This window comes from Chiloscyllium punctatum, chromosome 39 (assembly GCF_047496795.1).
Source record: "Chiloscyllium punctatum isolate Juve2018m chromosome 39, sChiPun1.3, whole genome shotgun sequence".
Taxonomy (NCBI): Eukaryota; Metazoa; Chordata; class Chondrichthyes; order Orectolobiformes; family Hemiscylliidae; genus Chiloscyllium; species Chiloscyllium punctatum.
This window is the reverse complement of record NC_092777.1, coordinates 21,358,298-21,382,667: the sequence shown is the minus strand read 5'-3', so window position 1 is coordinate 21,382,667 and position 24,370 is coordinate 21,358,298. Positions and strand designations below refer to the sequence as shown.

The 24,370-nt window shown below is 40.4% G+C and overlaps 1 protein-coding gene across 1 annotated transcript in view; it reads left to right on the top strand.

Moving 5' to 3' along the window:
• The window catches only part of LOC140463863 (myosin heavy chain, skeletal muscle, adult-like), a 36,842-nt gene extending 12,701 nt beyond the window's left edge, over positions 1-24,141 (top strand). The window contains exons 16-39 of the mRNA XM_072558289.1: positions 1,214-1,301; positions 1,392-1,509; positions 1,766-1,889; positions 1,987-2,123; positions 2,222-2,477; positions 2,565-2,807; positions 7,090-7,266; positions 7,368-7,513; positions 7,857-7,947; positions 8,325-8,714; positions 10,322-10,448; positions 10,633-10,751; positions 15,954-16,150; positions 17,047-17,230; positions 17,336-17,501; positions 17,591-17,715; positions 17,883-18,191; positions 18,278-18,481; positions 18,574-18,699; positions 19,974-20,144; positions 22,296-22,400; positions 22,494-22,589; positions 23,747-23,881; positions 23,990-24,141. Coding sequence (XP_072414390.1) covers positions 1,214-1,301; positions 1,392-1,509; positions 1,766-1,889; positions 1,987-2,123; positions 2,222-2,477; positions 2,565-2,807; positions 7,090-7,266; positions 7,368-7,513; positions 7,857-7,947; positions 8,325-8,714; positions 10,322-10,448; positions 10,633-10,751; positions 15,954-16,150; positions 17,047-17,230; positions 17,336-17,501; positions 17,591-17,715; positions 17,883-18,191; positions 18,278-18,481; positions 18,574-18,699; positions 19,974-20,144; positions 22,296-22,400; positions 22,494-22,589; positions 23,747-23,881; positions 23,990-24,013 — 3,858 coding nt within the window. The 3' untranslated portion in view covers positions 24,014-24,141. The remainder of the gene's footprint in view (positions 1-1,213; positions 1,302-1,391; positions 1,510-1,765; positions 1,890-1,986; positions 2,124-2,221; positions 2,478-2,564; positions 2,808-7,089; positions 7,267-7,367; positions 7,514-7,856; positions 7,948-8,324; positions 8,715-10,321; positions 10,449-10,632; positions 10,752-15,953; positions 16,151-17,046; positions 17,231-17,335; positions 17,502-17,590; positions 17,716-17,882; positions 18,192-18,277; positions 18,482-18,573; positions 18,700-19,973; positions 20,145-22,295; positions 22,401-22,493; positions 22,590-23,746; positions 23,882-23,989) is intronic.
• Positions 24,142-24,370: the final 229 nt, after the last annotated feature.

Genomic DNA, 24,370 nt, shown 5'->3' with positions numbered 1-24,370 from the left:
AACATTCTTGGTCAAACTAGATGAAGAATTTCAATCTATACCACATAGATTCATAGAGATGTACAGCACGGAAACAGACCCTTTGGTCCAACTCATCCATGCCGACCAGATATCCCAACCCAATCTCGCCCACTTGCCAGCACTTGGCCAATATCCCTCCAAACCCTTCCTATTCATATACCCATCCAGATGCCTTTTAAATGTTGCAATTGTACCAGCCTCCATCACTTTCTCTGGCAGCTCATTCAATACACGTGCCCCTTAGGTCTCTTTTATATCTTTCTCTTCTCACCTTAAACTCTAGTTCTGGACTCCCTCAATCCAGGGAAAAGACCTTGTCTCTTTATCCCATCCATATGAACCATGGAAAAATAACTAGCAATGTAATTATTTATTTATACTTGTGGTTGGAAAGGATAGTTTAAATGGTTTAATTTGGGACAAAATACTGGTAGTGTTGTGATTAGGCTGGGGCTGTTGGAGTGTTGGAGGCTGAGGGGTTATCTTATACAGGTTTATAAAATCATGAGGGGCATGGATAGGATAAATAGAAAAGGTCTTTTTTTGGGGGTGGAGGAGTCCAGAACTAGAGGGCATAGGTTTAGGGTGAGAGGGAAAAGATATAAAAGGGACCTCCGGGGCAACATTTTCACGCAGAGATTGAGTGTATGAAATGAGCTGCCAGAGGAAGTGGTGGATGCTGGTACACTTATGCATTTAAAAGGAATCTAGGTGGGTACATGAATAGGAGGGATTTAGAGCGATATAGACCAAGTGCTGACAAATGGGACTAGATTAGGTTAGGATATCTGGTCGGCATGGACAAGTTGGACTGAAGGGTCTGTTCCCATGCTGAACTTCTCTATGATACTGTAACTGTAATGTTCATACAATGCAGGAAATGTCACATTTCAGGAGGTAAAGAGTTGATTTTTCCCTGGTAATTGTTGGACATTTCTGCAAGGAACTTATTCATTCTACATGGTCAAGGCAGAAATTTAAAAATCTTATAAGGGTCAGGTTTACAAAAAATTTAGACAAGGCAATGTATTTTTAAAAATAGCTCTCTTTCTGTCTCCTGGCCATTCATCTAAATATATGCATAAATGTAGCAAGGTAACAAAACATCAACAATAATTTATTGCTTACAGTCATGTGATTCTCAGACAAGAAGTCAATTGCTGTTGGATATTACATTCTTTGTTTGATACAGGAGAATCTGAACAAACTGATGTCTACCTTGAGAAGCACACATCCCCATTTTGTGCGTTGCATTTTTCCAAATGAAACAAAAACTCCAGGTATGTCCCAGCATTCAGTTTTATTCTGCCTTATCACTTTTGTGGAAAAATATATTGCAAAAATATAACAGCATTCTTTCTATTGCACAGGTGAAATTGACAATCCACTGGTCATACACCAGCTGAGGTGCAATGGAGTGCTCGAGGGTATCAGAATCTGTAGAAAGGGGTACCCAAGCAGAATACTCTATGCAGATTTCAAACAAAGGTAAATGGTTGGAATTTGGAACATTTCATTAGCACCAGAAAATATTATGCATAATAAAAATGCTATGTTTAAAAAAAATGATATGCCCAATTTACTGGACTCCTAAAGCAGTTTCTCACAATTTACCACTAACTTAATTTGCAAAGTATAATGCTCTTCATTCTCAATCTTTCTGGCAAAAAGTAAATGTAATGCATGCTACAATTGTTATAGCATAAATATGAGAATAAGACTATACATATTTTGAAATGAACAGGTACAGAGTACTCAATCCAAGTGCTATACCAGAGGGTCACTTTATTGATAGCAAGAAGGCTTCTGAGAAACTCCTAGCCTCCATTAATATAGATCAAAGCCAATACACGTTTGGGCACACGAAGGTAAAGTGATAATTAACACTAGTTTATAATTAAACTTTGTAAAAAGCTGTTTACTAATTCAAAAGATTAACTCCTAAAGTTATTTTCTCACTTGCAGGTGTTCTTCAAAGCTGGTGTCCTGGGTAGTTTGGAAGAGATGAGAGATGAAAGGTTGGCCATACTTATCACCCGCACCCAAGCTGTATGTCGTGGCTTCTTAATGCGTGTAGAATTTCAGAGGATGAACCAAAGAAGGTACAAGAGACATCTTGTCAGCCTTAATTTCATTAATGAACTCTTGTTGAACAGAAAAGAAACACATTCCTTATGAATGAATTCATTGTTTTGCATAGGGAAGCTATCTACACTATCCAGTATAACATCCGTTCATTCATGAACGTCAAACACTGGCCGTGGATGAAAATGTTTTTCAAGATCAAGCCTCTTCTGAAGAGTGCACAAGCTGAAAAGGACATGCAAAACATGAAGGAGGAGATCAAGAAGCTTAATGAAGCTTTTTCCAAATCTGAAGCAAGAAGAAAAGAGTTAGAAGAGAACATGGTTAGCCTTCTGCAGCAAAAGAATGACCTACAAATGCAAGTACAAGCGGTATGTAAGCTATTACTTCACAAAACACTACATTGCTTTTTTAAAAATTAAAAAGAACTGAAGCTACATCTTTTGCTTACTTTTCAGGAAATTGAAAGTTTAGCAGACGCTGAAGAAAGATGTGACCAGCTGATCAAAAACAAAATTCAACTTGAAGCTAAGGTCAAAGAGGCAAACGAGCGGCTCGAGGACGAAGAGGAGATAAACGCTGAGATTACAGCCAAGAAAAGGAAGCTTGAAGATGAGTCCGCACAGTTAAAGATAGAAATTGACGACTTGCAGCTCTCATTAGCTAAAGTAGAAAAGGATTTACATGCCACCGAAAACAAAGTATGCATCATCATCTTCCTTTCTAATATTATGCTTTAGTTTATTTTATTGTCAATCCTTTAAATACAAAAAAAACTGTGTTTGCACTATATGTTGAAATTGTTTTACTATGTATCCTGTTCACACAAGTCTTTCTTTCAGTGCATAGCAACGTTCTGTGGAAAGTACTTAATTCCTGTCCTGAATCCTACTTCTTTGGAAATATTGCTTAGATACACTTGGTATCTTGAAGAATTAGGTTTTTAGAACCTGTTCATTTTGAAACCTTTAGTGGTGTTAGAGAGCCAGTAAACTCTTAAATGAATGCTGCCTTTTAACTATTAATTAGTGAGTGAAACAACTAGAAATAAGGCAATATTTAAACTCGAAAGAATTTGAAGAAGTTCTATTTGATCTGCTCGGCATGACATACGAAGGAGGTGAATGTACTGGAGAAGATTCATGGATAAATAGTTTGAATTGAGGAAAAACCACCAAGGTATGTAATCAAAGTATTGTTAAATAATGCTACATTTAGCCGTTTCCAGAGATTGTTCTGAAATGATTGAGGGAATATTGTAAGACCTTCTGACTGATCCAGGCAGACCCTATCTGTAAAACAAACAAAAAACCCAAACAAAGAATTGCAGATGCTGGAAATCTGAAATGAAAACGGTAACGGCCTGGAGAAATTTAGCAGGTTTGTAGCAATTTGCGTAGAAAGCAAAGTCAGCTTTTTGGGTCCAGTGACCCTCCTTCTGAATGAAAATTTCTTCAGAATATAAATTTGAAGTTTGAAATTTTGCACAACTTGAACAATTAGCCTACTTTAATGAATAACCTGTCAAATGAAATGCTGTTGTGTTCAAAGAGCCCCATTACAACATTTGATTGCGTGCAGGCTGGTGTCAGCTCCTGAATTATGCCTGTGTTTTCCCTACTTTCTGTCATCGCCTGACACCCCCACATCCAAACCCTCAAGCTCCTTCAGGTAAAAATCCTGTCCACTGAGACAGAAGCCAGGGGATGACCATTGATTGAGTATCTCTGCTGTTGATGACAAGTTATTAGATTTTGAGAGAACAGACCACATTAATTACTTCTAGCCAAGCTCTTTAGTTGAACATAATATGATACTCCAGTGGGGCAGCCAAAACTTAAATCTTTACCTTCTGGTCTAGAAGCAGGGTCACTACAACAGCACTGCAAGAGAATATGCCTGGAGTACTCTTAGTTACAGATGAGGGAAGTGCTAATTTCCCTTTGATGCTTTTACTGTCCCTGGGTCTCAGGGACTTCAAAAACTTGACAGCATGATGCAATTGGTGTATTGATGAACAGCAAACCAATAGCTGTTATAGATCTCAAATCTGTGGGGTTTGGAAAATACAAGCGACCCGTAATGAAATATTATGACTGTAAACTGCAACAGCCTGTACTATTAGGACTGCAGAGCACATTTCCCAAAGTACTTTCTTGAGGAGTGACCCAAAGACATGGAAGTGTTTGACAATAATTCACTGGATCTAAAAAGTGGCAATTAAGCCTGGATTGCTTGCAATATAATGAAACATCATCAGCTTGATGCTTCTGCCATCTACAGGCAATTCTTCCAGCTCATGAGAGTGCTAGAGCTTCACTACTATTCTGCACAAAACTGAGCAGAGAAAGTATAAGGTAAGGAAAGTTAAAACAGGTGACAAATGTAGATGACAAAGTGGCACTTGCTCACATCTACAAAACATGTAAACCAAAAGGAAAGGGGCAAATGGTGACTCAGTGGTTAGTACTGCTGCTTCACAGCGCCAATGACCCTCGTTCAATTCCCACCTTGGGTGACTGTCTGTGTGGGTTTCCTCTGGATGCTCTAGTTTCCTCCCACAATCCAGGTAAAGGATTGTCTACAGGCCAGGTGAATTGGCCATACTAAGTTGCCCTTAATGTTAGGTGCATTAGGGTGGGGGAATAGGTCTGGGTGGGTTGCTTTTTGGAGGGTCGGTGTGGACTTGTTGGGCTGAAGGGCCTACTTCCATACTGTAGGGTGTCTAATTTAACTAAATAATATATGGCAGTATTTTCAATTAGAAAGAGAAATATGTTGGAGAGACAAACATTTGTCTTCAAAACCATTTTATGGTATTTATACATTTACTATGAGAGCTTCTAGTACAGACCCGTGAGAAGTAGAATTTAGTCTAAGATATGCGTAGTGTTCAATCAGTCACCACAAAGCAAGTTAAGACTCAATTTCAAATCAAGCTACCAAAATGGAAGATAATGATTGTGTCAACATATATGCCTACACTATACTGTACATTTAGACCATAAGACCATAAGACACAGGAGTGGAAGTAAGGCCATTCGGCCCATCGAGTCCACTCCGCCATTCAATCATAGCTGATGCGCATTTCAGCTCCACTTACCAGCGTTCTCCCCGTAGCCCTTAATTCCTCTAGACAACAAGAATCTATCAATCTCGGCCTTGAAGACATTTAGCGTCCCGCCTTCCACTGCACTCTGTGGCAATGAATTCCACAGGCCCACCACTCTCTGGCTGAAGAAATGTCTCCGCATTTCTGTTCTGAAATGACCCCCTCTAATTCTAAGGCTGTGTCCACAGGTCCTAATCTCCTCGTCTAACGGAAACAATTTCCTAGCATCCACCTTTTCCAAGCCATGTATTATTTTGTACGTCTCTATTAAGTCTCCCCTTAATCTTCTAAACTCCAACGAATACAATCCCAGTATCCTCAGCCGTTCCTCATATGCTAGACCTGTCATTCCAGGGATCATCCGTGTGAATCTCCGCTGGACACGTTCCAGTGCCAGTATGTCCTTCCTGAGGTGTGGGGACCAAAACTGGACACAGTACTCCAAATGGGGCCTAACCAGAGCTTTATAAAGTCTTACTAGTACATCTCTGCTTTTATATTCCAACCCTCTTGAGATAAGAGACAACATTGCATTCGCTTTCTTAATCACGGACTCAACCTGCATGTTTACCTTTAGAGAATCCTCGACTAGCACTCCCAGATCCCTTTGTGCTTTGGCTTTATTAATTTTCTCACCATTTAGAAAGTAGTCCATGCTTTTATTCTTTTTGCCAAAGTGCAAGACCTCGCACTTGCTCACGTTAAATTCCATCAGCCATTTCCTGGACCACTCTCCCAACCTGTCTAGATCCTTCTGTAGCCTCCCCACCTCCTCAGTACTACCTGCCTGTCCACCTAACTTCGTATCATTGGCAAACTTCACTAGAATGCCCCCGGTTCCCTCATCCAAATCATTAATATATAATGTGAACAGCTGTGGCCCCAGCACCGAACCCTGCGGGACACTGCTCGTCACCGGCTGCCATTCTGAAAAAGAACCTTTTATCCCAACTCTCTGCCTTCTGTTAGACAGCCAATCCTCAATCCATCCCAGCAGCTCACCTCGAACACCATGGGCGCTCACCTTGCTCAGCAGCCTCCCGTGTGGCACCTTATCAAAGGCCTTTTGAAAGTCTGGCTCTTCAGTGTGCATTTTTGAATCTATGATCTGGCTAGTGTGGAAATTGGAAAGGTCTATGTCCTGTGGCCAGCCATTAAGCCAGCCACTAAGAAATCATTGAAACTTTTAACCATCTCAATTTCCCCTTTCTTTTAGAAACCGTATGAACTGCTACTCCTCATGGGTAACTGGAATTTTAACAATGCTATGATTAATAACATTTGACAAACAACAGAACTTGCCCTGAGAAATAATTTTATTTATTGTGAACTGTTGTTATGATTTTAAACTCATTTTTTTCAATCTTAAATTTGTTTTGGAATTTCTTTTAAACCTGAAACATTGACAACGTTCTAATCCCTAACTTGCTCTATGTGAAAAAACAAGAATTTCAATGCCTTTTATTTCCTTCTTGGAATCTTAAAAAAAATTTGTTATTGCACAGAAGAAGCCCTTCCTGAAGAAGGGCTCATGCCCAAAACGTCAATTCTCCTGCTCCTTGGATGCTGCCTGACCTGCTGCGCTTTTCCAGCAACACATTTTCAGCACTGATCTCCAGCATCTGCAGTCCTCACTTTCTCCTATTGCACAGACAGCCTGGTAATATCACTGCCGCTCATGCCTGTGACCCAAAATTCCGAATGCCTGGTAAAGAATATACTGTATTACAATCAGGTGCAGTTCCATTGTATAAGGACAGATGAAATTCTCACCAGAGAGACTGTCAGATCTCTTCGTGACACTCACTTTGTAGTTGACAGAGTATATGCTCCAGACTATTGTGTATTCTTTTTTCTTGCTTTGCGCACAGGTTAAGAACCTAACAGAAGAACTTTCAGCCCATGAGGAATCAATTGTTAAGTTGACAAAAGAGAAGAAAGCCTTGCAAGAGGCCCACCAACAGATCTTAGATGATCTCCAAGCCGAAGAAGACAAAGTCAACAGTCTGACCAAAACAAAGGCGAAACTGGAGCAACAAATTGACGATGTAAATATCCACAAAACAAGTACAACATCAGACCATTGTTTGATTTTCACAAATCAAATATTCTGTTTGTGATGTTTTTTGATGCCTATTTTCTTTCAAAGCTTGAAGGGTCTCTAGAGCAAGAGAAAAGGCTTCGCTTGGACCTTGAAAGAAGCAAGAGAAAACTGGAAAGTGATCTGAAACTTGCTCAGGATTCCCTAATGGATTTGGAAAACGACAAACAGCAAATGGAAGAACGATTTAAAAAGTGAGAAACATTTGCATGAGTCCTCAAGGAATAGCTGGATTGTAAAGACTATCCACAAAGCTGTTCAGTAATCAAATGACTGTTAATTTGGCAGCCAATGACATAGTTTAAAATGAATGATTAGGAATCAGAAGTTTGTAAGCTATCCATCCAAGTCATTGTAATAACACTGTAAAGGAGTGTCCATTATCTCAATCAAGAAGTTGCACACATAAATTGGCAATAGGATTAATATGTTTACGTTGCTTTTCATAAATGTAGATAGATTTTCAGTGGAGTAGCTTCAAAATTGATGCCCTGTTTCTCCACCCACTTCATTCTTATTCTGAATGTTCTTGAACAGGAAAGAATTTGAAATCAACCAACTTCAAAGCAAAATCGAAGATGAACAAAACCTAACCATTCAGTTGCAAAAGAAAATAAAAGAACTTCAGGTAAACTGAAAGTGTGAATTAGTGATAACATTTCACTGGATAATTTTTTTATTCATTCATGGGATGTGGCCATTTCTGGCTAGCCCAGAGGGGTTAACACAGCCCAGAAGCAACCACTTTGCTCTGAGTCTGCAGTTACATGTAGACCAGATCAGGTAAGGATGATATTAGTGAACCAGATGGATTTTTCCTGACAATTGACATAATTAGATTCTTAATTCAACTCAAATCACCTTCTGCTGTGGTAGGATTTGAACCCAGATCCCCAGAGCATTAGCTGAGTTTCCAGATTAAGCACCTAAATAATAATACCACAAGCCCATTGCCTCCTCTTAGCTTAAGCCTCAGAATACTAGTTACATTGTTCACATTTCTAGGCTCATGTTGAAGATCTTGAGGAGGAGATTGAAGCTGAACGTACAGCTCGTGCTAAAATCGAGAAGCAGAGTTCTGACTATGCCCGCGAACTGGAGGAAATCAGTGACAGACTGGAAGAGGCGGGTGGCACATCAGCTGCACAGATCGAAATGAACAAGAAACGGGAAGCGGAATTTCAGAAACTACGCCGCGAGCTGCAAGAAGCAACCCTCCAGCATGAAGCCACAGCTGCTGCTCTTCGCAAGAAGCAGGCTGATAGTGTGGCTGAACTTGGGGAACAAATCGACAACCTGCAACGTGTGAAGCAGAAGCTGGAGAAGGAAAAGAGTGAGCTGAAGATGGAGATTGATGACCTGGCCAGCAACGTAGAATCTGTGTCTAGGTCAAAGGTAAGTCCAAGTGAATGAATATTGGTTTCTTTTACAGAAAATGGGATCTGATGTATTCACGCAAAGTCATGTCTCCAAAGCCTTGCCATTTGCTATTTGACTGTCTCACAATTCAAAGTATGCCAACATTCTATAAAATAGACAAAGATAGCTAGTCATTTCAAGCTTTTCTTTAAAAAGCTGACTCTGGCTTCTGATGAAGCAGAACTGGATATTTACTGGAACATAATGAACAATATCAGCTTTTTTCATTATGTTCGACTGGACTTCAAGATATATTGAAGTAGGTGGGTTCCACACAGAGCAGCAGTTTTTCTCTCCAGGGTGAAAATAGATGCCTGGACTGCTTCTGGCACCTGAACCCTGTCCTGCTCCCCCAACCCCACCCAGATTCCCCGTTGCCCAGGATACTCATGGAGATTCTCACAAAGGTGTCCCCGTTCATTGGTGCAGTCAGGTTCCCTGGCAGCTTTTCTGGCTCTCCAGTCCACCAGGCCTTTGGCAAGGACTTCCATTTGAGAAGAGCAGCAGGCTGTGTTGGCAGCTAAGGAGCAGGGAATGGACTATGAACTCAATTTCAATGCAATAAAAAAGACTGATTCTTGGAGCCAGGCCCCCACCATGTTGGTACCTACTGGCTGCTTTTGCACTCAGGCAGCAGGAAAGGTTTTCAGGCCTGTCTGCTGTTCAGAGAGTTCTCTAGCATGGAGACAGGCCTTATGGCCCAGACTGGTTCATGCTGACCAAAATGTCCATCAATGCTAACCCCTTTCCCTGCACTTGGCTCATATCCTTCTAAACTTTTTCTATTCACGTATTTGTCCAAATGCCATTTAAATGATGTTAATTTAACTGCCTCAATCACTTCCACTGGCTGCTCATTCCATATGTGTACCACCCTCTTTGTAAAAAATTACCCCTCAGGTTCCATTTTATTATTCCCCCCCTAACCTTAAACCAATGCCCTCTCGTTCTCGAGTCCCCAACTCTGGGTAAAAGACTGAGTGCATTTACCCTATCCATGCTTCTCATGATCTCATACACTTCTACAAGATCCACAGCCACTCTCTAATGCTCTGAAGGGTTTTCTAGGGTGTTCTTCAGGGTGTCCACCTCCCGCACAATAAACTGGCCAGCAGCATCACTGCAATTCAATTCAATTCAATAAGGCTTTTATTGAAGATAATCAGCTACCTGTCTTGTCAGGGGTGGGTGCAAGGGCATCCCTTACTTGTCCTGGTACCACATTTGCTCAAAGCTCCATGCTCTGGCACATTGGCCAGACTGATTTTGCAAGACCCATCCATTTCTATTCCTGGGCGCAACGAGACCTCACAATGCTGCTTAGATATTAGCATGGCATTTAAACGTCACAAACCTAGCTCTAGGTCTTGATGACCATTTTGCAATACCACGGGCAAAATCCATTCTGAATGACACTGGATGTAGTCATATGATTAAAGGCCCAGTGAAGAGCAAACCATAGCAAAGGGCGAGGTTGGTACCATGTGAATGTAGCAGTGATGTGCTATTACCTCAGTTAATTCAAAGTACACTGTAGAACACAATGATCTTTAAGGAACTTTTTTTTATATTTCCAAAAAAAGGCCAGCCTTGAAAAAACATGTCGAGTCCAGGAGGATCAGGTAAATGAACTGAAGGCAAAGAATAATGAATATTCACGTTCCATCAATGATATGATGGCTCAAACATCACGGTTAAGCACGGAAAATGGTGAGTTGTTGTAGTGTTAACTGTGTGAATTGAACAAAAAGAGTACTATATTCTCATATTTCAAACCTGTTTTTAAAACAATACTAACCATGTGAAAGCTTCATATTTCAGCACACTGACTGACAACTAGTCAGAAAATACTCTTGAAATCGAAAGATGTAGATTTTCTTAAATTTTCTCAAAGGTGAAATGTCCAGACAACTGGAAGAAAAGGAGAATATGATATCCCAGCTTACCAGGAATAAGCAGGGATTTATTCATCAAGTGGAAGAACTGAAGAGGCAACTTGAAGAAGAAACTAAGGTAATACTGTATATCTTAAATGTAAATATAGTTATAATTTCTCTAGCAAGTTATAATATATAAGTATTATAGTTATAATTTCTCTTAGAGTAAGATATACATTTGTAAAGAATTAGGGCTATCAATCTAATTAAAATTCACAGCCAAAGACCTTTACAAGAAACTCTGTACATTCATTTTTTTAGGAACCAAAGGATACCAAAGATTGTGTAAACTGAGCAGATACCCACTTCTGGTGCTAACAAACCCAGATGTAATTTTGTTTTGATTGTTAATTCATGTTGCAATGAACAGTCACTGGAGATACACAGATTATAATTCCAATTGGTATGTAAAGCAGATTTTGGACCAATTGCCATATTGAACTTCAGCTAACATCATCTTTTAAACTCACACAACTGAAATTGTTTAGCAGCAGGAAATAGCCGACATCAATCACATTCAGAAGATTCATTAAATTCTTACAGTGTAGAAGTTAGGTCAGTCAGCCCATTAGGTCCACATTGATCCTCTGAAAAGCATTCCACCCAGACTCACCCCTCTACCCTATACTTGGAACCCTGCATTTCCTGTAGCTAACCCATCTAGCCTAGACACTGTGAACAATTTATCATGGCCAATCCACCTAAGCTGCACACCTTTGGACTCTGGGAGGAGACTGGAGTACCCGGAGGAAATCTACACAGACGCGGGGAGAATGTGCAAACGCCACATAGACAGTCACCTGAGATCGAAATCAAACCAGGTCCCTGTGGTTAGTTGATGTTTGATACCTATTGTTTCTTGCTTTGATTGTTGAAACACTTGTGGTTTCAAGAAATATTTAAATGTGTTAGTGTCTACTGAAATTGGTGAGGTGCATGCTGTAGACCTTCATGGAATCCCTACAGTGTGGAAACAGGCCCTTCAGCTCAACAAGTCCACACCCTCTCTTTGAAGAGTAACCCACCCAGACCCATTCCCCTATCCTATTATCCCATATTTTCCCCTGACTAATACACCTAACCGACACATCACTGAGCACTATAGGCAATTTAGCATGGCCAATTCACCTAACCTGCATGTCTTTGGATTGTGGGAGGAAACCCACGCAGACGCAGGGAGAATGTGCAAACTCTACACAAGCAGTCATCCGAAGCTGGAATCAAACCCAGGTCCCTCGTACTATGAGGCAGCAGCACTAACCACTGAGCCACCATGGAATGGTAAGTGCCCAAGAAAAAGATCCTTCCATATGGCTGTTTTCCCTGGAGCATCAGAGGCTGAGGGGTGACCTTATAGAGGTTTACAAAATTGAGAGAAATGGATAGGATAAATAGACAAAGTCTTTTTCCTGGGGTTGGGGAGTCCAGAATTAGAGGACATAGGTTTAGGGTGAGAGGGGAAAGATATAAAAGAGACCTAAGGGGCAACCTTTTCACTCAGAGTGCGGTATGTGTATGGAATGAGCTGCCAGAGGAAGTGGGGGAGGTTGGTACACTTGCAACATTTAAGTGGCATTTGGATGGGTATATGGATAGGAAGGGTTTGGAGGGATATGGGCCGGGTGCTGGCAAGTGGGACTAGATTGGGTTGGGATATCTGGTCAGCATGGACAGGTTGGACCGAAGGGTCTGTTTCCATGCTGTACATCTCTATGACTCTGAGTGTCAAGCAATGGAAATCTACAAAAAAAGGCAGCGTGGGAAATCATGTCTCACAAACTTGATTGAGTTTTTTGAAGAAGTAACAAAGAAGATTGATGAGGGCAGAGCAGTAGATGTGATCTATATGGACTTCAGTAAGGCATTTCCCCATGGGAGACTGATTAGCAAGGCTAGATCTCATGGAATACAGGGAGAACTCGCCATTTGGATACAGAACTGGCTCAAGGGTAGAAGACAGAGGGTGGTGGTGGAGGGTTGTTTTTCAGACTGGAGGCTTGTGACCAGTGGAGTGCCACAAGGATCGGTGCTGGGCCCTCTACTTTTTGTTATTTACATAAATGATTTGGATGTGAGCATAAGAGGTACAGACAATAAGCTTGCAGATGACCACAAAAATTGGAGATGTAGTGGACAGTGAAGAAGATTACCTCAGATTACAACAGGATCTGGACCAGATAGGCCAATGGGCTGAGAAGTGGCAGATGGAGTTTAATTCAGATAAATGCGAGGTGCTGCATTTTGGGAAAGCAAATCTTAGCAGGAGTTGTACACTTAATGGTAAGGTCCTAGGGAGTGTTGCTGAACAAAGAGACCTTGGAGTGCAGGTTCATAGCTCCTTGAAAGTGGAGTCACAGGTAGATAGGATAGTGAAGGTGGTGTTTGGTATGCTTTCCTTTATTGGTCAGAGTATTGAGTACAGGAGTTGGGAGGGCATGTTGTCACTGTACAGGATATTGGTTAGGCCACTGTTGGAATATTGCATGCAATTCTGGTCTCCTTCCTATCGGAAAGATGTTGTGAAACTTGAAAGGGTTCAGAAAAGATTTATATGGATGTTGCCAGGGTTGCAGGATTTGAGCTATGGGGAGAGGCTGAATAGGCTGGGGCTCTTTTCCCTGGAGCGCCAGAGGCTGAGGGGTGACCTTATAGAGGTTTACAAAATTATGAGGGGCATGGATAGGATAAATAAACAAAGTCTTTTCCCTGGGATCGGGGAGTCCGGAACTAGAGGGCATAGGTTTAGGGTGAGAGGGGAAAGATATTAAAGGGAGAGGCACAGAACTGAAGGGAGAGGCAAAGGCCAGGGTGGGACCTCCACTGACAAACACCTTGACAGTCAGTGGTAATGTGTGCCCACTGCGCTAGGGTAGAGGCCCTGTTCCAGGAGGTTCGACATGTCAGTGGAAAGCTGAACAATCTAAAACACTGGTTCTTAGTGCAAAGAGTTGATCCTATCCCCGTAGCCCCTGTGTTGGTCCCACATCTCTTTGGAGCCAAATTTCAATGGTCTGTTAGATCCATTCTAGTGGACTAAGATGGAACTGAGCAGAAGGCAGCTCCTGCTGGTGCTGTTCCTGCTCCTGATGACTGTTGGTGTTCTCATTAGGTGTCTAAGCCAGACCTATGTAAGTTATAGGATTTGCTACTGTGAAGACATGACAGCAGGAAAGTGCAGTCCAAGGTATGTGAAGTCCAAGAAAAGTGTATTTTTCCCTTTGTTTTTATTCATTTAAATGCTGTGGGCATTGCTGACTGGGCATTTATTGCCCATCCCAGTTGCCGTTAAGAAGGTGGTGAGCTGCCTTCTTGACCTGCTGCAGTTCATTTGGTGCAGGTAAACCTGCAATGCCAATAGGGAGAGAGTTCCAGGGTTTTGATCCAGCGGTGCTGAAGGAACAGCAATGTATTTCCAGGAAGATGGGGATCACTTGTGAATTGCTTCTCAAAAGAGATGCGATGAACAGGAGCCTTTATCCTATTTTACAGCTGATCAGTTTCACTGCTCGACGACCTTCCAGCCTGTTGATTTCACTGAAGAAACTCAACCACAGCTTGGCAAACCAGCATATGGTTCTTAAAGCCAGAATGCTGGACTAAGTACTGAAATAAATTGCCTCTTTGAATATTGCTTTTACTGGATTGCTTCATGGGTGCTCCCTATTCGCCTGCAAAGCTGCTGTTAAGATTGGAAGTATGACTTGAGGGGATCATGAGTTGATGTCAACATTAGGGGGGATTTGATGCCCACTGTGCCTGAATCTCCCTTCTCTTTGGTGGTTAAAATTCTGCCCAATCAGTTGTTTGTAATAATGCTTTTGGATGCCAAAACATAAGGCAAAAGGATAAAATAAAAAGTTCTGCCTGATTCACATTTCTTACGTTTCTTGATTTTCCACCACTGCCTGGGCAGATTTGCAGCTCATGTGTTTCTAAAAGGAAGAAGGTGCACTGGTATGACTCGTAAGCAAGTGGGCAGCACGGTGGCTCAGTGGTTAGCACTGTTGCCTCTCAACACCAGGGACCTGGGTTTGATTTCTGCCTCAGGGAACTGTCTGTGTGGAGTTTGCACATTCTCCCCGTGTCTGTGCGGGTTTCCTCCGGGTGCTCTGGTTTCCTCCCATAATCCGAAGATGTGCAGGCCAGGTGAATTGGCCAGTGCTAAGTATGTGAGCAAAAAATTACTTAACTATTATAATTTAATAATCCAATTATTAAATTGGTGTTGGATCCACTTTGATCAATATTCTTTGTTTATTAACCGCCTATCATTAAGGCATCACTTGAACAATCAGAAGAAATGTTGCTTTGAATTCAGTTAAATATTTGAGGGTAAGCTGAAACTATAAATGAGGCATCAGTCATGATTGATAGAAATTATTGGCAAATAAGTGATGGAAATTGGGTCTGTCGAGTACTGCATGAGAACAGTGTTGCAGAGGTGGGATACGGCATTTGAACCATTCATGTAAGGCCATTGAACTTCATGTAGCACTGCATCCAGGCCCTGGAGCTAAAACCCCTGTAATTGATTACCACACCTATTTGATCACACTGCCTTCACAAAATTTGCTAGCCTTCCTAGCCCTTTTGGATATTTGACATTTCTCCTTTTCACCACTTACCTGACTAAAGCCTCCAGTGCATAATCTGTAGATCTTGCCGGCTGTCTGTCCCAAGTTGTACCATTCCTCTGTCTTTCCCAGGTTAGAATCAGTTGTCAAATAACTTGAAGCACCTGAACCTTAAGCGGTAGGTTTTTACAAAGTGCAGGCTATCTATAACTCAGGTGAAATACTCAAGATTTTAGCTTGAGTTGGGAATCTGGAATCACTTAAATAAATAATTAGCCAAAGGTTTGCGAAGCCTCCATCAGAGTTGATGGACACTTGGTATCCTGAATACTGATCTCTGAACCTGTTTTTTGACCTTATGTGGCTGTTGCTTTTTCCAATAATTTTACTTTACAGTTTACAAGATCAATAGAGGGCAATTGTGTTTTTAAGAGGCACATACACATTCCAATTTTCTAATAACTTGGATCTACAGTTAATTTGACAGAGAGTGCCAATAAAGGCAATATACAGCTATCAATTTTTAACAAAGCAAGCACTGTTCATGTGTGAGATAACGTGACAATAAGATATTGCAATCACTTAAAGTTTGCTTTGGCTTGTAAAAACTCTGCCATATTAACACTCTTTTATTTGATCTCTTAAGTAGAAGATTTGGTGACATTCCTGATCTTTCTTTCTTCTTGTGTTATATATATGAAAAGGCTAAGAACGCCTTGGCACATGCCCTTCAATCCGCCCGCCATGATTGTGATTTGCTCCGTGAACAATATGAAGAGGAACAGGAAGCAAAGGCTGAGCTCCAGCGCGGCATGTCCAAGGCCAATAGTGAAGTCGCTCAGTGGAGGACAAAATACGAAACTGATGCAATCCAGCGCACAGAGGAACTGGAAGAGGCCAAGTGCGTACATCTGCTATATCAATATGGTGGCTCAGTGGTTAGCATTGTTGTCTCACAGTGCTAGGGACCTGGGTTTGATCCCAACTTCAGGTGACTCTGCGGAGTTTTCACATTCTCCCCATAACTGTGTGGGTTTCCTCCCATAGTCCAAAGTTAGGTGGATTGGCCATGCTAAATTGTGCAGGCTAGGTGGATTAGTCGTGGGAAATGCAGGTTTATAGGGATAGACTAGGGGGGAATTTGGTGGGTAAGATGGGCCAAATGTCCTGCTTCCACACTGTCGGGATTCTATGATGTATGTATACATTTTCATCATTTAAGCATACATTAAGGAAGCAGTTCAGAGAAGATTCACTAGATTAATTCCAGAGATGAAAGCCATGACATATGAAGAATGATTGAGCAGTTTAGACCTGGACTTGCTAGAGTTTAGAAGGACGTGAAGAGGACTAATTGAGGTCGACAAGATGATAAAAGGGAGCTACAAATTATTGACATAGTGGAGATATTTCTCCCTGTGGGACAATCCAGAGCGAGAGGTCAGTTTTAGGCTATGGGGTGGCAGATTTCAAACAGAGGAGCAATTACTTCTCTGGAAGAGTCATGAATCTGTGGAATTCACTACCCCAGAGTACGGTGATACTGGGACACTGAGTAAACATAAGAACGAGGTAGACAGATTTTTAATTAGTAACAGGTTAAAGGGTTGTGGGGAGTGAGCAGGAATATGGAGTTGAGGCTGAAATGAGATCAGCTGTAATTGTATTGATGGTACAGCAGGCTTGAGATTTTGACTTGCCTACTCTTGCTCCTAGTTCTTATGTTCTTATGTTAAATGTTCTTGGATCTATTATTTTACTTTTGAGGAGGAGGATAATTCGCTTTTTTTATTTTAGGAAGAAACTAGCCCAACGACTGCAGGATGCAGAGGAGCAAGTTGAGGCAGCCAATGCCAAATGCGCTTCACTGGAAAAGACAAAACTGCGTTTGCAAGGAGAGGTGGAAGATCTAATGATCGATGTGGAGAGAGCTAATGCTGCTGCTGCTGCTCTTGACAAAAAACAGAGAAACTTTGACAAGGTGCATAGTAGTTTAAGCAGAGCTTGCACTGTGCCAAACCGTACATGAAATATACTTGGAGCAGTGACCAAAGAAATAAAATCCTGTTTGTTCTTTTCATTATAGATCCTGGCAGAATGGAAACAAAAGTACGAGGAATGCCAGGCTGAGCTGGAGGCAGTGCAGAAAGAGTCTCGGTCTCTCAGCACTGAGTTGTTCAAGATGAAGAACGCTTACGAGGAATCTTTGGATCATCTTGAAACCCTGAAGAGGGAGAACAAGAACCTGCAACGTAAGTCTCCAAACAATTCAAGTCAGGGATATTTCAAATGGGGTTTTAGGGCTGCTGACTCATTCTGACGTCTGAAACCTTTTGTACAGAGGAGATTTCTGACCTCACTGAACAAGTTGGTGAATGTGGGAAGACAATTCATGAGCTGGATAAAGCAAAAAAGATCGCTGAACATGAAAAGACCGAACTTCAAAGTGCATTAGAGGAAGCAGAGGTAAACGCTTTTTTTAATACATCTAATATTGTAATTTATCTGGTGGTAAAAGACAGTTACAGATCCAAAAGAATACCTAATTATTATAATTTAATAACCTAATCATTAAATTGATGCTGCATCCATTTTGATCAATATTCCTTGTATATTAACCACCTATTAAAAAGGTATCACTTGAACATTCAGAGGAGCGGTTGCTTCGAATTCAGCTTGAATTGACTCAAATCAAATCAGAGGTTGATAGAAAGATTGCTGAGAAAGATGAAGAAATTGAACAACTAAAGAGAAATCACCAAAGAACTGTCGAGGCACTACAGAATACCCTAGATGCTGAAATAAGAAGCAGGAATGATGCTTTGAGACTCAAAAAGAAAATGGAAGGAGACTTGAATGAAATGGAGATTCAGTTGGGTCACGCAAACCGGCAGGCTGCAGAAGCTCAGAAACATCTTCGGAACATACAAGGTGTGCTCAAGGTATGTGAAGTCGGTCGACGTTTTGCATTTGTATTGTCAAGTTTCCAACTGCATTTCCTCCTACAATTGAATACTTTACGATTCAGGAAACACAACTGCATCTGGATGAAGCTTTGAGAATTCAAGGCGACCTGAAGGAGCAGCTAAGCTCAGCAGAACGGAAAAGCAACCTCCTACAAGCCGAACTTGGAGAGGTTACATTAGCTCTAGAGCAGTCAGACAGAGCTCGCAAAATTGCTGAACAAGAAATCTTTGATATCAGTGAACGAGTTCAGCTGCTTCATACTCAGGTAGCTCAAAACACAAGTCATTCTTTAATGCCTATGTTGAAACATCTTATTTGATTAATAATACCAAATGTCATCTTTCTTACACCTTCTAGAACATTAGTCTTATCAACACCAAAAAGAAGCTTGAGACTGATATTTCTCAGCTTCAATCTGAGATGGAAGATGCTATTCAAGAATCAAGAAATGCTGAAGAGAAGGCCAAGAAGGCTATCACTGATGTAAGATTACCAAATTTTAATAACTAAAATAACTAATATATTTCTTTTAATGCATGAAATGGAATGTGACCCTTACTTCAAAGCAAATGGAATATAAAAACAGGGAAATTTTGCTACAACTATACAAGGTAATAGTCAGACTACAGTTGGAATATTGTGAACAGTTTTAGGTCCCTTATCTAAACCAAAGATATGTTGGCATTGGAGGCAGTTCAAGGCAGTATAAAGAGAAAATTAGAACTGGCTGTTTAGGAATGCAAGGATACCTGCCTTGAAGAAGTTTTCCTCCTCTTTCTACAAGAATCTCAGGGAGTCCCTCTCCCACTGCATCTCCCAGGTCATTTCCTCTGCTCTGAAGCTCTTCAACCATGTTGTGAAACAAACTCGGTACCACAGCCACATTTGCTTCCTCAGTGCATGCCTCCATAACCAACTCATCCCACACGGACTCCAGTCCACCTTTAAACCAGCAGAGTTTGGACCCAAACAGGACAAACAGTACAGACAGCTTTATTCCTGATGAAGGGCTTTTGTCCGAAACGTCGATTTCGCTGCTCGTTGGATGCTGCCTGAACTGCTGTGCTCTTCCAGCACTACTAATCCAGTGTTTAGGAATGGTATCAGGAATTACTGATTTCAGGAATTCACACTAAGGGTAATGGAAGTCTGGAGTTCTATACCTTAAAAGGTTGTTGAAGCTAGGAAACAGTCAATGTTAAGATTGGTAGTTTTTTTGTTAGGTGAGTGTATGTGGGTTATGGAACTAGCCATATATATGAATTTGATCTAAAATGGTAGGACAGGAATGGCCTACTCTTGTTTTTTTTAAATAAAAGGAATATGGATTTGTTGCCCATCTCTACTTGTCCTTGGAAAGGTAGTGGTGAGCTGCCTTCTCAAACTGCTGCAATCCATTTGATGTTGAAAAATCCAGTGTTGTTAGGGAGGGAATTGCAGGATTTTCACCAAGCAACACTGAAGGAACAACAATACATTTCCAACTCAGGATGGCAGTGACTTACAGAGGAATGTGCAGATGCTGGTGTTCCCATATATTTGATGCTATTATCCTTTTGGGTGGTTGTGGTTGTGGGTTTGGAAGGTGCTCCTAAAGGAGCCTTGGTGAATTTGTGCAGTGCATCTTACAGCAGCAGTGTTGGAATCACTGAAAATCTTTTGGAAGTTGTGCTAATCAAGTGGACATCTTCTGTCCCATTTAATAGCATCTTTACATAATTACAAAAGTTTCACTTCATTTTCATTGTTTAAATCAGGCTGCAATGATGGCTGAGGAGTTGAAGAAGGAACAAGATACAAGTGCCCACCTTGAGAGAATGAAAAAGAACCTTGATCAAACCGTCAAGGATCTGCAATTCCGTCTGGAAGAGGCTGAGCAGTTAGCATTGAAAGGTGGAAAAAAACAGATGCAAAAACTAGAGACTAGGGTAAGCTGTGCAAACAGTACTCTAAGTTGAGGATTTCTCAGAGAACATTTGTCACAAACACGTAGCACAAATAATTGTTGACTTCCTAAAGTAAATATTTATGGTTAAACATCTTGTAGAATTTTATAAAATGTCCAAAGTTTGTTAATTTTTGATACTAAAGTGTTCTTATAACCGTAAAAATGTATGGAAATAAAATTTAGAAAGAAACCAAGTGATCGAATATTCACTTCTGGGTATGCTTAGAAGAAAACTTGAATTAAGTTGCAGTTGGTGTGAGTACAGTAGGAATTGGCCTATGGAATGAGATCCTTATCATTTGGCTTTAATGAACTCAGAAATCAGATATGATTGCTAAATCTTACTGCTGATGAACATCCACTTCATTCTTATGGGTAGACGAGCTTCAGCTTTGGGTATTTGTCCTCTCTATAAAATGTTAAAGAAAATAGCATCCTTAATATAGTGGAATTAGTTTGTCATGACCTCATATCAATGACTCTTCTTTAACATGGCAAATAAGAAAATGTAGTCTGTCTATTTAGTTACATTGAATGGCATAAAAAGTCCAGCATGATGCAGAATCAGACACTTTTGAAAAGAAATTCATTCATGGGATTTGGGAATCGCTGGCAGATCATCCTTTATTGTCCATTTCTTAGCGCTGTTGAGAAAGTGGTGATGAGCTGTATTCTTGAACCAATGCAGTCCAGGTCGCATGGGTAGACCCATAATACTGCTAGGCACGAGTGTTTTTAAATCCACTCATAGGCTGTAGGCAGTGCTGGCTGGGTCAGCATTTATAGCCTTACTCCTAATTGTCCTTGAGAATGTGGTGATGGGCTGCATTCTTGAACCACTGAAGTCTGTGTGTAAGAATTTCAACACAACAATTGATGCCACTGTTTATGAGGTGGATTCTATCTTTCTATTATTTCATTGAATGTTATAATTTGGAATTGCAAATAAAGACTTTTCACCTTCGATAAGTAGTTTAATTATGAAAATTGGGGGGTCACAAGCAATTGTTGCTACATTCGTTAGGTGTATCCCTGTGCTCTTCAGCCCCAACATTTTTGCCCATAAAATTGTAAATGCATGGTGTAATTTAAAAACCTGTTATTAATTCATTTGTGACCCATTCTTATGCAAGGTGTAAGATTGTCCACGCCCATGAACAAATCAGAATTAAAAATGCTCAGGTGGTTTAAAGACTCCTTGTGAAGTTTGTAAATGTAATTATGACCCTCTGTGATATTATTATTCGAGAAACTCTGTAATATTAAAATGTAGGTGACAAATATAGAGCCATACATAAGCATCCAAGTCCTTTGTCATTGCACCCCGGACAAAATGTGGCAAGGTTTAAACTTTGGAACAGGCATGTATATTATCAGGTACTGACCTTAGGATAGTAACTGCAGTAGGAAATCCAAAATTGTGTATTACCAAGCAATTTTCAAACTGTGATATTGTTTACATCTCTATGGCTCCAAAATATAGGAGCTGGAATGTCATGTTGCGGCTGTACAGGACATTGGTGAGGCCAATTTTGGAGTACTACACTTAATTCTGGTCTCCATGCCATTGAAAAGATGTTGTTTAAATTTGAAAGGATTCACAGCAGATTTAGATGTTGCTGGGATTGGAGAGTAAGAGTTAGAGGGAGAGGCTGAATAAACTGCAGCTATTTTCCCCGGATCATTGAAGGCTAAGGGGGTGATCTGATAAAAGTTTATAAAATCATGAGGGGTATGGATGGGGCAAATAGCCAAGGTCTTTGTCCCAGGGTGGAGAGTCCAAAGCTAAAGGGCATAAGTTTAAGATGAGAGAGGAAAGATTTAAAGGGACCTAAGGGAAAAACTTATGTATGAATGAGCTGCTAGAGGAAATGGTGGACGCTGGTACAATTACAACACTTAAAAGGCATCTGGATGGATATATTAATAAGAAGGGTTTACAGGAATATAAGCCAAATGGGACTATACTAACAGGATATCTGGTCAGCACAGACGAGTTGGACCAAAGGGTCTGTTTCCGTGCAATGACTCTATGACTACATAACTTCAACGTGAAGCAACATTCAATTATTTATAGAACTAGAATGATCCAAGGAGAACTACAATTTTGAAATATTTATTGCTTTTATAGATACGTGAATTAGAGAATGAACTTGAGGCTGAACAAAAACGTGCAGCAGAGGCAATTAAAGGATCACGGAAATATGAAAGGAGGATCAAAGAGATGACATTCCAGGTAAAGAATTAATAGTCAAAAATTTTAATAATTGTTACTCAAGAACTGAAAAAAAAGCAGAGATTTTCATTTCTTTTTATTTTTCTCAACCAGTCTGTGGAAGACCATAAAAATCTGAGCCGACTGCAGGATTTGGTGGACAAATTACAACTAAAAGTCAAGTCCTACAAAAGAAATGTTGAAGATGCTGTAAGTAAATAAATAATGCAAACTGTCATACATTTAAAGAGATTTTTACTTTTTCACTGTGACTTATGACATTTTAATTGTTTGCTTTGTGCAATTTTGTAGATACAACACATCAGTTTTTGATACAGTTCTTAGGTACAATTTGAATCAAATAGAATTCTTTAATTTGGTGGGTCAGAAATATCTAATAATAGTAAAATTATTTGAAACCAGTTACCTTTGACACTAAAATGCACCTGCTATTGATATCATGCAAAAGACATTGGACTGCATTTTGCCTTTAATGCTGGTCAAATGGCATCAGCCATTCATTACGTTTGCACTTGCTCCTAGATTTTCTATGGGTTCTTTCATTGGAACTTGTCATTGAGCTAAGTTTCCCAAGTGGGGTCACGAGCTGAAGTTTTGGGGTCACAAGTTCTGAGGCAGCAATGGCTGTCATGGGACTCTGACTGAGTTAGGATAACTGCATTCCCATTCTAACAGCTTCCCCCGCCCTCACAGCCTGATAGCCTCCTACCTGCCACTCTTACAGTTCATACTTACCAGTGGTGACAGCTTTCAAGCTTTGAAACAAAGTCATCATGTTTGGGAAGCACTACCTTCGCAACCCAAACCTAGGAAGCAACTTTATATCTCCTTAACCAATCAGGTTATAGAATTGCTAATGACCAAAATGTGTCAAGCTAGAATATTTAAAGCAATGTAAAATCATGTCCAGAAGATCAAAAAAAAAGAGGAAAATAAAGGTGGAATTAAGAGAGAGATAAATAAATAGAAAGCAAAGGTAAAAGATTACATTTATTTCTTTTTAAAAGCTTTGACAATAACTAAAAGCTGAAGGAAAGAGATTCCACTTCTGGAAAGGTTAATTTTCAAAGACATCTATGTGCTATTCCATATGTTCACCTATATAGCAAGTCTCTGTGAGATACTGCTCTTGTTTAGCTTCTAGATAAAGATGGTAACTCTGTCAGCAATTTTTGGATCTCTGCACTTAACTGCATGTGTGCTGCTGTTAGGTCTGTAGTCTGCTTTAATTCTTTTAAATGGCAAGCCAAATCTATTTGGTGCCATCAAGTACATGGAATGCAAATTTAATGTCAGTTGGGGTTAGAGTCTCGAATAAACATTGTCACATATTATTACCTATCCAGGAGGAGCAGGCCAATGTTCACATTTCCAAATTCAGAAGGACACAGCATGAGCTGGAGGAAGCAGAGGACCGTGCAGATATTGCTGAATCGCAGGTCAACAAACTGAGGGCTAAAAGCCGCATTATTACCACCAAGGTAAAAGACTGAGCTTATGCCATTGTAGTTCTCAATTTCTGTCTGTTAATGAGACATCTGGTATTCGATGCCAAAACTGACATTGTGTTGTCCAATTCTCTTTCACAGAAAGTACTGTATACTGCAGAATGAATATCAACTCACAGTTCAGCATCATAAAGAAGAAATGCACACAATGTGAATTTCTTAGCAAGTCTTGCTGTGGTCATTGTATCCTACAAAAAATAAGAGATTTCAATTGTAGTGGGAAGTAGAGAAAAATAAAGCATGTATTGTATCCTCTGACAGTGGCATTCCTAATTGTAGCCAACACAAGTTGTGGCATTTTTATTATTGGAAAATCCATAGAAGCATTCCCAAGGCAGCACATTGCAGTTAGTAATATTAGTACATGTCACAATAAAATTATAAGTTTTAAGATTGGCAGTAAAGTTGGGTGTTGACTGGGTGAAGATGCAAACCTCATTACACTTTTCATGAGCTGACTGT